The sequence below is a fragment of the Lissotriton helveticus genome, chromosome 2_1 (assembly GCF_964261635.1).
Source record: "Lissotriton helveticus chromosome 2_1, aLisHel1.1, whole genome shotgun sequence".
Taxonomy (NCBI): Eukaryota; Metazoa; Chordata; class Amphibia; order Caudata; family Salamandridae; genus Lissotriton; species Lissotriton helveticus.
The window spans coordinates 324,135,582-324,150,179 of NC_136059.1; the positions used below are offsets into that span (position 1 = coordinate 324,135,582).

The following is a 14,598-nucleotide window of genomic DNA, read 5'->3' on the forward strand; positions in this document are numbered from 1 at the left end:
GCATGCTCCTCCACGGTCGGCCAGAACCACATCTAGAACACGGCGGTTTTGAAGAGCCACCAGGCGGACTGCCTGAAGCTCAGCCGTGTTGTTAGCGAGGATGCCAGCCGTGATGTTAATGGTTGTTTCTACTGCCTGAGTCAGGTGTCGGATAGCGCGGCTATTTGCCATTGGGCCCCACAGAGGAACAAGTCCCTTCGCCGCATCCAGGAACTGAGCTCCGGTGGAGTCGGCTTGTCCAATGTCTCCGGCGCGCTTTTGCCGGTGATGGTAGGCTGGGGCCACATACGTGGGAGGAAGGATGAAGGCGATGTAGCACGTGCCCCTCCAACCTTTCGGGAGCCAAGTGTAAGCTTTGGTGCCACAAACAAAGTACATATTCGGAGAAGCAACAAAGGAGGGGGGATCAACTGAGACCAATGTTCTGGTGATGCGGCAGGAACTGTGACCCACCAGCTGAGTTCCCTGGCCTTCGATGCACACGAGTCCTGTGACATTGATGACAGACAGGGCCACAGTCAGTGTGGCAGCCGTTCGCTTCCGCAGGTGGGAGAAGGTGGGTCTAGCTGGATTGTGGAGCACTTGCATTTCAACTCGTTCTTTGGCAGGGATGTTCATATGGAAGGCGGAACCTGAGGTCACAGGACAAAAGGGGGCAGACGTCCTTCCTGTTTTGTTCAGCCAGAACCCATAGTAGAAGTGTGACACTGTTTGACCAGAAGCGGCGTTGTCCTTGTGGCTTTCCTGCAAGAGGATCAAGCAGGCGAGGCAGGAGCCGTGAACTGAGAAAGGAGAAGGGATGAAGGGGATGGAGTGTCCAGTGGCATGCGGGAGCAACCCGCAGATCCAGCAGTTCGTGGCATTTGCAGCAAGGTTGTGCTGGTGCAATAGTTGCACGAAGGAATTGTTCCAGAACTCCTTACGCCTTTCTCGGAGCTGAGGCGAAAGGGAGATCAGGTAATGCTCTTTCATGGTGGTTGGCTGTGCAGTGGTCAGCAATATCTGATGAGCGGGTGTACTTTCCTCCAAGATCCAGAAGGAAGTCATGAGGAGGAGGCAAAGGAGGAAGAGAATGAAGAAGGCGATTGTCTTTGATTTGTGCAAATTGTCAGCCTTTGGGTTCCTGTAGTGGGTATTTCCGGTTGCGTCCATCATCTTCTTGTCTGGCGCTTCCATCATCTTCTTATCTGGCGCTTCCATCATCTTCAAGGTGCTCGGTAGCGGGCAGAACCACAGACTTTGTTTAGCTTCTCTCCGGGTAACCCTTGGTTGTTTTAGGCCACCGTTCTGAGATTTTAACTTAGTCCGTGGTCTACTTAGCCGAAGCTCCCTCCTTTCGACGCAGGAAATACCCTTCCCGGGATGGCACAGTGGGATCAGAGAATTTTGCAAGTTCAAGTGCCTCGGTATCAGGATAGCAGTTCAGTGATGGCCGGTCTTTGTTCAGGAGCTCTTCTTGGGTGTCGACGTTTTCTGTCGTGGCCAGGGTCGAGGAGACCTTCTTGCAGTGGTGTGCGTGCAGCCAGTGCCTCTTCCCCTCTACTCGGAGAGCCGTCCGAGTGGTGATCAGTACTTGCCAGGGGCCCGTCCACCGGGGTTCCAGACTCTTTGCTCGCTGAAAATTCCGGATTAAAACGTAATCTCCCGGTTGGATATTGTGACCGGGACCCCTGGAAGCATCGGGGATGGCCTGCTGCACCTGTTGATGAATGACAGACAACGTTTTAGTTAATTTGTATAAATAATCTGACAGCAGGACGTCGGGGACGTCGTGAATGGAGGTTGGTTTGGGGGCAGTCCAGAGGTTCATTGGTCGCCCAAACACAACCTCGTAGGGGGTCAAGTGGTGCTTAGTGGGAGTGGAGCGCATCGATAGCAATGCCAGTGGGAGGGCATCTGGCCACATAAGTCCTGTGGTGGCCACTATTTTTGACAGTTTCAGTGTAGCATTGTGTCGCTCAACTAGGCCAGCGGATTGGGGGTGGAAGACCGCATGGAACCTTTGCTTTACCCCCAGCCCCTTCAAGATTAGTTGGATAACTTCAGCTATGAAGTGGGGGCCATTGTCGCTCCATAAAATTCGACAAAGGCCGTAGCGAGGGAAAAACTCTTTCAGTAGTACTTTGGCAGTAGTCATGGCAGTGTTATCACGGGTTGGATAGGCTTCCACCCATTTGCTGAAGGCACATACAATGACTAATACGTACTTCAAGCCTTGGCATCTCTCCAGCTGGATGTAATCCATCTGGAGGACCTCAAAGGGGTGGTCGGGGATCCCAAACCCTCCCCGGGGTACCACAGTTCCTTTCCCGGGGTTGTGTTGTAGGCAGATAAGACACTGCTGGACCAGGCGTTTGGCTGAGTCGGGGATCTTGTTGTTGTGCCAGACTTTGGAAATGAGTTCAATCATGGGGGCAGAGCCTATGTGTGCAGGGGAGTGTGCCATAGTCAGTATGGGAATCAAGTATGAGTCAGGCAGCAACCATTTGTTTGTGTCTTTTGTCCACCAGCAGCCTTCATCGTCCTTTAGACCCACCCGTGCCCATTCAGTCAGTTCGTGAGGTGTGCTGGCCGACTGGATGTCCCTAATCGTTTCCCTAGCGTCAGTCCATTTTTCTGCTTGTGACCTGGTCACATACATGCGTGTCGTCGTCCTATTCTCAGCTGTGGTTCGGGCAGTGATGTCGGCCAGTGCGTTTCCCTGTCCAACTAAGTCCGTCACCTTCTTGTGTGCCTGGCATTTGATCACTGCTAATCGTTTGGGGAGGAGAACTGCTTCAATCAGGGCGGAGACTAGATCTCCGTGAAGGATGGGCGTGCCGTGGGACGTCAGGAATCCCCTTTCCCTCCACAAGAGCCCAAAATGATGAACCACCCCGAAGGCATACTGGCTGTCCGTGTAAATGTTCGCCGTGGTTCCTGCTGCTATGATGCATGCTCGTGTGAGGGCAATTAGCTCTGCCGCCTGTGCGGATCGTGAAAAAAACAACAAGTGATGGACTGAATGTGGATCAATGTCACACACTCCCCCAGTCAAAAGATCTGGGCCCAAATCCATCGTTTTTTTGCACTCCACACCACCCTGGGTCAGATAATGGCTTTATGCAAATCAGCTCTGACCCTGTTGCCCCATGGGAACAGTCCAGTCCGAACTACAGCAGCCATATCTTTCCCAGACCGGAATCAAGCATCCGAGGACCGGACCGGTTTCGAGGTAACACCTCTCTTCAGCCCGGCTAGCTTGACTCCAAGTGGTGTGGAGTCCCAGGCACTCCACACCACTTGGAGTCAAGCTAGCCGGGCTGAAGAGAGGTGTTACCTCGAAACCGGTCCGGTCCTCGGATGCTTGATTCCGGTCTGGGAAAGATATGGCTGCTGTAGTTCGGACTGGACTGTTCCCATGGGGCAACAGGGTCAGAGCTGATTTGCATAAAGCCATTATCTGACCCAGGGTGGTGTGGAGTGCAAAAAAACGATGGATTTGGGCCCAGATCTTTTGACTGGGGGAGTGTGTGACATTGATCCACATTCAGTCCATCACTTGTTGTTTTTTGCAATTGCCGCCCTAAGTGCGCTGGGGATGCCCAGACGTGGGTCCCAGGCACTCCACACCACTTGGAGTCAAGCTAGCCGGGCTGAAGAGAGGTGTTACCTCGAAACCGGTCCGGTCCTCGGATGCTTGATTCCGGTCTGGGAAAGATATGGCTGTTGTAGTTCGGACTGGACTGTTCCCATGGGGCAACAGGGTCAGAGCTGATTTGCATAAAGCCATTATCTGACCCAGGGTGGTGTGGAGTGCAAAAAAACGATGGATTTGGGCCCAGATCTTTTGACTGGGGGAGTGTGTGACATTGATCCACATTCAGTCCATCACTTGTTGTTTTTTGCCTGTGCGGATCGTTGCGTGATGCGGGCTGTTTCAACTACTGTTCGGGCTGTCGTCACCGCATAGGCAGCTGAGGTGGTGCCGTCTGGGAGTTTGATACAAGAGCCGTCTACCCATAGCTCTCCATCAGGGTCTGTAAAAGCAATGTCTCGGAGGTCAATTCTACTCCTGGTCTGTTCGTCCGTGAGGGTCACACAGTCGTGTATAGGGGGCACATCGGGGTCATTTTCAGGCAAGGGCAACAGTGTAGCAGGATTAAAAGTTGTGCATCTTTTCAGAGTGATGTGGGGTGCAAGTAGAGTCAATTCATATACCGTCAGTCGTGCACTAGTCAGGTGTTGAGTCTTGGTCTGGTTCAAAAGGGTGTCAACTGCGTGGGGTACTAACACCGTGAGAGAGTTTGAAAGTACAATTCCCTCACTCTGACGGATGGAGACAGCAGCGGCGGCTACTGCTCGAAGGCAGGCAGGTAAAGCTCTGGCGACTGGATCAAGAGTGGCAGAGAAGTAGGCACAAGGGCGTTGTTTGGAGCCGATGGGCTGAGTTAGAACAGACAATGCGCATCCCTCCCTTTCGTGAGTGAAGAGGGAGAAGGGCTTGGAGTAATCTGGTGTTCCTAGGACGGGTGCCGAGCAAAGGGCATCCCGCAACTCCTTAAAGGACGTTTGGCATTCGGGGGTCCAAGGGAGTGGGAAGGGAACGTCTTTGGCCAACAGGGAAAGTAGGGGTTTTATAATGAGACTGAAATTTGGTAACCATTGTCGGCAAAAAGAGGTAAGGCCCACCAACGAACGGACTTGCTTCTGTGTTTTTAGGATGGGGGTGTCTAGGATGGTTTGGATTCGGTCGGGCGTAAGTTTCCTCCCTTCTTTGGACAGGAGATGGCCTAGGTATGTCACTTGAGGCTGGCAGAACTGCAGTTTCTTTTTGGAGACTTTTTGGCCATTCTCCGCAAGAAAGTGCAAGAGTTGGATAGTGGCCGTGATTGCAAGTGGAGTGGTGTCGGCCGCCAAAAGGATATCATCGACATATTGGATCAACACCACTCCATCTGGTAGCTGGACGGCGTCCAGCTGTCTTTTGAGGGCCTGGCTGTAAATGCTGGGACTTTCAGTGTAGCCCTGGGGAGCTCTACAAAATCGGTACGAACGGTTTTTGAAGGTGAAGCCGAAGAGATAACGGCTGTCTGGATGGATGGGGATAGAGAAAAATGCATTCTTGAGATCAATAACGGTGAAGGTGGTGGCAGTGGACGGGATAAGGGTCAGAATGGTGGTGATGTCTGAGACTACGGGGTACTGTGGCACCACCACTTTGTTGACTTCTCGCAGGTCGATGATGAAGCGGTACGCTTTCTCTTCTCCCTCACCTTGCTTCTTAACAATGGGTAGGATAGGGCTGTTGCAGACATTACTAACCACTTCCTCTACCACTCCTGCATCTACCAGGGACTGAATAATCGCTACCAATGCCTTCTCGCCTTCGGGCGATATCCGGTACTGTGGGAGTTTCGGGAGTATTGCGTCTGGTCGAACAGTTATGTGCACAGGATCGATCATCATTCGTCCTACATCCGAGTCGTTTCTGGCCCATAGGTACAGGGGTAGGGTGTCGAGCAAGGAGGGGTCAGCATCAGTTATAGAGTACATATGTCGTGTGGGGAGGGATCTGGACATGCTCGGGTTGTCGTACAGGATGACTCGGACTCCATCTGGGGAACACCTAATAGTAGCTCAGAAATGTTTTAGTAAATCAATACCCATAATGGCGTCAGGGGAGTTGGAGGAGAGCAGAAATGTTGTGTCAGTGGGGTTGTTTCCTAGGTCAAAGGGGATAGGTACAGACCGGGAATTAGTGGAGGGCGTTCCATCGAAACCTATCGATGTAATGTGTGAGCCAGACAAGGGTGCCCTTGGAATCAGTCGCTTTGATAATACACTACGTGTCGCTCCAGTGTCTACCAAGAATGGAGACTTTGTACCCAGGACCTTAGCGGTGACGTAAGGACCTTGCTGGTCAACACAGAGCTCGACTGGATACCTCCCTTGCTCCTGGCAGTCCTATGCGAAATCGGGAGTGTTCTCACTGTCAGATAGTTGGTACTGGTTCTGTCGGGGACGGTCAAATGTGTTCGATCTTCCTGGTCTGTCGCTGTTGGTGTCGTTTGTGTACCCCCGCCCCTGCCCTCTAGTCCTGGGGCTATTCGTCATGTCCCTCGTTTCTTTATTTTTAATTAGTTCCAGAAGAACCGGACACTGAGACTTCCAATGTCCGAATCCTCTGCAAAATGCACACTGATTATCTTCTATGTCCCTACGTCCAGAGTAGGGAGTGGGTGTGCGGTCCTTTGGGGGTGGATTTCTAGGGGCGATTGATTGGTAGTTCCCCCTGTGTAGTTCTTTCCCGACTGCCACCCCTTGTATCTGGGCTATCATCACCCTTTCTTTCAAATCTTTCTTCTTTCTCTCTGTTGCCCTATCAGTCTCATTCTTTTGGTGTTCGTAGTACTGAGCCATTTGGAGGATAGCGGCGGGTTTGGAGGCCCCCCAACTACTCTCGCTCGTTTGTAACTTTTGGGAAACCTCTTGTGACAGACCCTTTACGTAGTTTTGCACAAATAGGTGTTGTCCGGTTGCGGTGGTCATGTCTTGGCCACTGTAGTCGGAGAACACTGTTTCAAATCGGGAGAAGTATTCTGATACGTCTTCCTGGGGTTTCTGACGGCAAGCCGTGACTATTGACCAATCTACCTTTTTCTCTGGGATCAAGGTTTTCAGCTTCTGAACTATTTTGTCCGGAAGTTCCAGTATGTCTTTTATCGGTTTCCTTCCGGGCTCTCGTCGTCTATCTAGTTCACTGAGTTGATTCCAGGTATGTCCGAACAGATCTGTGTGATCGGCTTTCCGGATTTGCTTCCACACGTCAGCCGGCAGACATAACCCGAAAAACAAATCAATGTCTGCTAGAGTCATTATCGTTGAACCCAAGGCTGTGCCTAATTCGGTGTAAAATGCTGTCGGGTTCTTCCTTAAATCAGGCAGGGTTTGCCTAAAGGTTAAAATATCTTGTCGATCCCATGGTTGGTAAACCCAGTTGTATACAACCCTCCCTTTTGCATCTGCGTGGTTGATATCGTCATTAGTTCCCTGACCTCTTGGGGGAACCCAGTAGGGGGCGGCTTCTCTGATAGGCATCATGGTGTTGGCTACCTCTAATGGGGACTCAGCCGTTTCAGGGACTGTGATCTTAACCTCCGGTTTCTGTTCCGTGAGGTGGCGGAAGACTTCAAGCGTCTGCATGAAGAGGTCCGTCACATCGCGCTCAGTCCCATCTCCAACATCGACCTTTCTATATAGAGCAGTCAGCTTAGCAGGACCCTTATTTTGATACCTATCCTCATATGCGTTCAGGGTGTGGTAGCTGAACCGTAAAATAAAATGCCGTCTGTGGCTACCGGCATGTGAATTGTGCATATCCATCGTATATTCTTCGCTCTCCTTCCGTTCTACCAGTGTCTTTGCTATCTTGTCAATCCCATCCCGCTCGTCTTTGCTCAACCTATTTGGTCTGGCTGTTGGCTGCTTGCTAGTCTCGAGTTCATCTGATGTTGTTACCACTGTGGCCGGTGCGGCGGCCGTAAGAGCCGGGGCACTAGCGCTAGGGTCACCCTCGCCCGCACTCAGAACTGGTAGGTGTTGTGCCAGAGGCTGGCAGGGGGCATAAGGAGGGGGCATGTAGATAATCGGAGGACCTAGCAGTAACTCGTCGTTTGCCCGTTGTTTGGAGGGCATCTCCGGGTAGAGCGTAGAGGGGGTCCTAACAGGGCATTGGCCTGTCGACCCTGATTCTTGCGTTTGTCTAACTTCCTCTCTCCTTCTTATTTCTTCATCTAGTTCCTTCGCGGCCAGGTGGGCTGCCTTTCCCTATTTTTGCTTCTTCTTTTTTCCTTCGTTGCTCTGCTTCTTTGCGCCACATGCCGATACTATCGAGCATGGTGGGCGTTGCCTTATTTATTCTAACAGCTGCTTCTAGCGCTTTTATTTTATGATCATCAAAGGAACCTATCAGTGGCCACTGACTTTCGGGGTCCTTTTTTGTATATTTATGCCATAACTTACTATAAGCTATAGCGACTAGTCCTTGCTTAATGAACATGTCCTTATTAGGGGTGCCTTCCAATGGAGCTGGATGGTTCATCTCTAATAAGCGGTCCGGGTTGTACCAACTACCAATAAGTGGGGAGAAGACAGGCATGACAGATTACAACGGGGGACAAAGGCCCGCTCTACCTATCTTTCACTATCTGCAAAGACTAGACAGAATATTGCTATTCTACGTTATTTGCAAGCAGAGAATCTCAAAAGAACTATACTTCAAACAATCTATGTTCGGACAATCAATCAGTGGGGAGAAAAATAGGTACGGCAGATTACAATGGGGGACAAAAGTCCGCGTTACCTACCCTTCACTATCCGCAAAGGGAGATAGAATATTCCTGTTCCTCCCCGTTTGCAGGCAGCGAATATCTCAAAGAGCGACAAAGCAAATACTAGTATTTCAATCAATCAAACAATCAATCAATTCGCAATTCGTCGTGTGTCACGACCTTACCCGGACCGCATGGACAGTTTCTCGTCTTCCGCTTCCAGCGCCCGATCGTCCTCTACTCTCTGTTGCTACCGCGGCACTCCTGATGGTTCCCAGTCAGGACCGTAGATCACTCGGGAGAGGTCTGCTCGGAACCAGTAAAGTTCAGATGTTCGGCTGTCAGACGAGGGTCTATCGGACAGGAGCTCTTCCGATCGTTGCAGTCGTTCACTCTGTCGTCGGGACCTCTCCCACTGGATCCACGTGTCGCTGATGGGCCCCACGCTTGGGACGCCAATTGTGGAAGATCACTATAGAAATGGTCAGGCGATTTAGTCGATGTTTAATTTTGCCCGGCGTTAAACGCCTCTAATACCATACGAAGTTTATCAAATAAAGAGGCAGGCGCTGGAGACAGGAAGACAGGAAACAAGTTTTATTCCGACGGAGCAGAACACATCAGATCGGACAACAAGGTATCGTCTCGAGGTGCTCTCTGACAGCCTCTCTGAGGCCTGGCCTTTTATACACTGGTTTACGACATGTGACCGCTCTTTATTACAATAAAGACATTGTGAAGTAAGGAAAAAGACATCCCCGGTACCCCCCCTCCCCACCCCCCCCCCAGTTCCGGCTCATTCCAACACGTGGCTACAGTAGAGGTCCTCACCCCCCATACAATAGGAGGGGGCTATCACGCAGCTGAGTGTTCTGCCGATTCCTTTGGAATGTGTGCGCCTGATCGAATCTCAGGGGGTGGGGAGGTCATGATCAATAGTAGCTCCTTTGAAGAGGGGCAAGTGCATACAGTAGTGGGCAATAAACTGTATCCTCAGGCCAAGGGATGACCAGCGGTCCGTGCAGACAATCGGGCTCAGAGGAAGGGGTCATCAAAGGAGAGATATTCATGAAAGAAAGGATCGGTGTGGACAATCGAGCATAGAGGAAGGGTTTATCAAAAGAGGGGTATTCATGGATGGAAAGGAGGTGTTGGTCAGGCGCAGGGTGTGATTCCCAGAGACAGAGTCATGCGTAAGGGGAGAGTTCATGACTTGTGCATGTGAGAGCGGGGGCAGCCAGGGTGCATTGGGGATGCTTGCAGGGTCAGGGAAGTGCGCTGATGATCGATCGTGAGCAGGGAGACCATGGTACCTAAAATGGCTGTCGTGTAGGTTCATACGTGAGTCTGAGGAATGGGCAAGATGGCGCAGATGATGTTCAATTCACGAACTAAAATTCCACATTTCATGTTCATAAAGCTTATGACATTGCAACCATTTCTAGTAATCCTGCGTCGTCTAAATGTGTCTGCTTAAGCCCCTATTATAGCACCAGTAATCATTGTTAGTAACTCAGGATGATTTTCAGTGATCCTAAGGAGTTATGGAAACGTTTTGAGATGCCTGGCTTCTAAACTGTTTTTCAAAAGCTGCTTGAGAGTAGGCATCTCAGTTGACCCAGTGTTTTTTAGGAAGTATAGAAACAGTGCAAACATGTGCAAATGGCTATTTCTTCTGGCATGTATTGTAGTTTACACTCACCAGAGTATTTATTGCACCATAATCCTGCTGCTTTATGGATGCGCCGGCAAGGTTTATGGCTTGGCAGTTCAGGCTGGACTGTTCCCATGAGGCACAGGGTCAGACTGATTTGCATATAGCCATGTCTGAACTGGGGTGGCAGAGTGGGCTAAAGAACGGTGATGGATTAAACCCAGATCTTTTGACTGGGTGTGAGTGTTTGATTGATTCAGATGCTCCGTCCATCACCACCCCCCTTCTGTACGGCAAGGATTATGTAGCAGGGATTCCATTTATCAGTATTAACTAGATTTGATTGAGGAAGCACTTGGATGATCGATCCTATTGTTAACATGATTCAGACATTTTTTTTTTTATTACCAGTGTTGCCAAGTATTACGCATCAAGTGTGACACGCATTTCAGTGTGGTGAGCCGCATCACCACACTGAAATGCATTGTCACACATATATAGCGCCTACTGAGCTGTTAAGCAGGAGCGCTAGTAACCATGCACCACTGAGCTGTACTGAAACTAACCTTGGAGGGAAGAGTGGCAGTGCGCCCTGCACTCTGCTCCTGGGGTCGTCTCGTAGTCTGCAGCTATGGCTGCTAAGTGTTACAATGTAACATTTATACTAGGATTCACCACTGGCAGCAGCAGGGCAGATTTGCTACATTCCTAACTTCCGTGACACAGAGTCAGGACGAGTTTTGTAGCACACGCGTCTGGAGTTAAAGTTTAGTCAGGCTCGCGCCGCTGTTAATTTAAATGAATACAAATGTTTGCTGTAGCACCGGAGGGAGCCGACGCACCGCAGCAGGGCGCTGGCGGTTGAGTGAACAGCCTGGGGCAGACCTTGCGTTGAAGTTATTCCGTACATAAGGCACACCAGTCTCTCCACTCAGCTGCTGAACATCAGAAGGCGGAGTCGTTCAGGCCACGGCAAGGACAAAGTGAGTGCAGCCTGGAGTGTGAACTCTCCCTTATTTCCCCACGATTGGCTTCGGCTCTTTGACGCATTTGCGCTGTCTAATGGCAGGACCGGCCCCGCGACCAGCCTTCGGAGCCCCACCCTGAAACAAGACATCTTGGAAATGCTGGGCTGAGGTACAGGTAAAGTGGTGACAGTGAGAGTGTGGTGTGGGAATATAGCAGCCAGTGGTGATGGTTAGGTATGGGTCAGGTGTGCGAGTGGTGGCAGGAAGCGACATTTCAAGAGGCTTTGCTTTTCAGTGATTCATTCCACACATTGACCACAGCTCAACGTGATTTAAGAGGCTTGCGTGAATGAGGAAGGGCTTTGCTGCATATTGACCAAGTGTGTGTTTCTGTCCCCTCCTTTACGTTTGCGTTTCTTTTCTAAAACCGCTAGGGGTAATTTCTAACATGTTTCTGACAGTCCTAATTTGCCGCTATGTTGTATGACTAATTACTGCGCCGGCCTCAACCTGTGAGGATAATGCAAAATGGTGTTTGACAGCCTGTCTTCTGCTAGTCAGCTGAAACTGTGACACTCTTAGGCCGCTCAGATGCCTCCATGTGTAACATGTTCATGTTGGGCCATCGCATATCCTTCTTGTTGGGCCGGGTCCCATGTGGACTGCGATACTATTTCTGGTGCTTTGCAGCAGTTTTAAAATCTTCTTGGAGTTTCTTGTTGCTCAAATGGGTGTAAATTCTGATATTCATATGTTTCCCTCATCTACATTGCTTGATTTTGCTCGCAAGAAAGTGTCATTCATAGTAGTTGAAATGTCACTCATAATTGCACTGAAATGATTTAAATGTCACACATAGCTATCTGAAACCTTGGCAGCTATGTATAGTGACCAGCATAATTGTTACTGCCTTCTATTTAAAATTTGATATTGAGTATTTATATCGGTTATATAATCTGTTTACTTTAATTTGTGTTTTTAGTGGTTGGTGAAAAGGAGAAAAATTGTGGAACCGTGAACATACGTACCAGAGATAACAAGGTCCACGGCGAGCGCCCAGTATCTGAAACCATCGCGAGATTACTCGAGCTGAAGCAGGCTCGCGCCAAGCATTCCGAGGAGGAGTTTTAACAGCAGTTTGTCCGCGTTGTTGCTTTAGTTAGGAAGAAATGGGAGTCCAATGTTCTATCATGCAATAAAAAGCAGGGAGTTCACAGTGCATCTGATATGAGGCATCACTTTCCTGAATGAGCCAACAAACAAAGCTATTGAATATCACTCTCGCGAGACTCCAGATGGTGTTTGTTCTACGTTAATTACAAGTGCTGTTTTCTCAGGGGTGATAAAGTGTCTTTCAACCAGAATTACAATGGTTACTTGGCACCGAGTACTTGTGAATGAAATGTAAAATGAATCCATCTTTGATGTACATTTTATATGTATATGGCGTCCAAAGTCTTGTGGTTTGTAGATGTGATTTCGCCCTCGTGAGGATGCATATTACCCACTGTAAGGTAATACGAATTACATATTTTAAATGAAAATACAACAGCGCTTCCTCCATCTCATTTATTTTGATCAAAGTGTAAATGTCAGTCTGCATAAGGGCCTCTTTCTGGTTAATCTACCTGAAAAACGAGCAGCATTTCTAACAGAGGGGAGAAAATTGCCCATACTCAGATACGTTTGTCACATATTACTGAATTAAAAGCAGGTGCACTTCAGAACTTTTATATATTTCCTGTCTTCCTTTTTATATACAACAGGTCAAATTGAGAGTGAGCTAACGGAAACTAGGTTCCATTGTATTACTTTTCCTTGTTAAATACAAGGTGTGCAAAGTTGCTATTTTTTTCACTTCATGAAGTTCCATGGATTGCTTGGCAAGCTGCATGAAGTTGCGGAATTTCCACATTTTGTGAAAATTGCGATAAATTCTAGCAAAAGATAAACTTGCAGAGAAGTTCATAATACCTATGCCATTAGGGGCCAGATGTAGGTATCCAAATACCGGTCGGTAATGGCCGAAAATACAGATTTTCGGCCGTTACCGACCGGTATTTAGATACTGAGATGTAGGGCATCTCAAAATACAGGTTCGGTAATTTTACTGAATCGGTAATTTTACTGAATCGGTAATTTTACCGAATCGGTAAATTTACCGATTCGGTAAAATTACCATATCTGTATTTTGAGATTTAGGTGGCGTTGTGAACAGTGCTACAGGGCTTTAAGGATTCGTTATTTACCACCAACTCTTAGTTGGTGGTAAATAACGAATACCTGTGTATATGCAAATCTGTGCATGTACACCTGTGCCATGTGACAGACATACATGCCGTTAGGGCATGTATGTGTGCCACATGGCAACAAGCACTAATCAGGGGTGCAACAGGGTGTCAAAGTGACACCCTGCCACCCTTGCATTTTTCGGTATTTACCGAATCGGTAATACCGATTCGGTAAAAAATACCAAATTATTACCTACATCTAATTTACAGATTCTAAAATACCGAATCGGTAAAATTCGGTATTTTAGAATCGGTAAAAAGATTTACCTACATCTAGCCCTAGGTATTGAAAACTCTCCGACAGGTAAACACTGAATGCATTTTTCATATTAGCTTTGTTTAATTAGTCAAAATTATCTTGTAATGTGCAGAAAAGGTTTGCATATACAAAAGTGAACTTAAACTGGGAAATTTCGCTGATTTCATAATATAGAAATCTGGTCGTTCACTGCAACTTTGCACAGCTTTTTTTAAATAAATTATTATGTTTAAAATAATTTCCGATGTTCTAGTACTTTTCTTTTTGAAGTTAAATTCCAGATCTTAATTTTACAACACTCTTGGTGCTCTCTTTGGTGAAGTAATTCATATACCTGCTGACCTAGTAAGAACCGAAACTGCAATCTCTTTCAGCCAAATTAGAGCAAATAAAAATAGTCCAGGGGGTCCCACTATTCTCTCCCTCCATCCCTTCTATGCCCTCTTCATTTTCTCGCCAATGTACTAAGAGTCCCAGTTCCTCTACATACTTTTGTCACAATTCAACAGTTCGGTTTTTTAATGACCTGTCTTAGAATGGTGTATTTATTGTCTGCATTAATTGATAGCAATGTTAATAAATAACATGAAGCTGTTCATTGATTAAAGAAAGCAGACGGCTTTGAAATGTATAAGAAACTTTTGAAATGCTATGAAACTTTTCCTTTCCACATATTCAATGAGTATTACCTTTAATCATATTTTAGTCAATTAAATACATTTGAAACAGCATTACGGTTTACTACGTTTTTTACATTTTGGAGTTGATCAATGATTTTAAACAGGTATTTAAATTGTTGATAGAATACTGTATGGAATAATAGCATAAAGTAATGAAAAACAAACACGCTTCCGTAAGATTTATAGAAAAATGGCAAATCAAGTTAACTGCAAATGCTAAGGTTAAAAAAATCACAGGTGAGGTGGCCTCTTGTTTAAGGAATGCAGCAAGCACTTTTATATGCAGAGCGGAACGTATAAGTAGGAGCAATAAAGCCAAGCAGTGTGGTACATGCAGTTAAAAACCTTCTGGTGGAAACTTCCAACTGCAGGTTCCTCACCTTTTAGAACATTCCTCAGGCATCAGACTGAATCTAGAATATTTTCAACAATAC

At 47.8% G+C, this 14,598-nt stretch overlaps 1 protein-coding gene across 1 annotated transcript in view; it reads left to right on the forward strand.

Annotated features, from left to right (window-relative positions):
• The window catches only part of TARS1 (threonyl-tRNA synthetase 1), a 174,481-nt gene extending 160,266 nt beyond the window's left edge, over positions 1–14,215 (forward strand). Inside the window, exon 19 of the mRNA XM_078674916.1 lies at positions 11,917–14,215. Within this exon, the coding sequence (XP_078531042.1) occupies positions 11,917–12,065 (149 nt within the window). The 3' untranslated portion in view covers positions 12,066–14,215. The remainder of the gene's footprint in view (positions 1–11,916) is intronic.
• Positions 14,216–14,598: the final 383 nt, after the last annotated feature.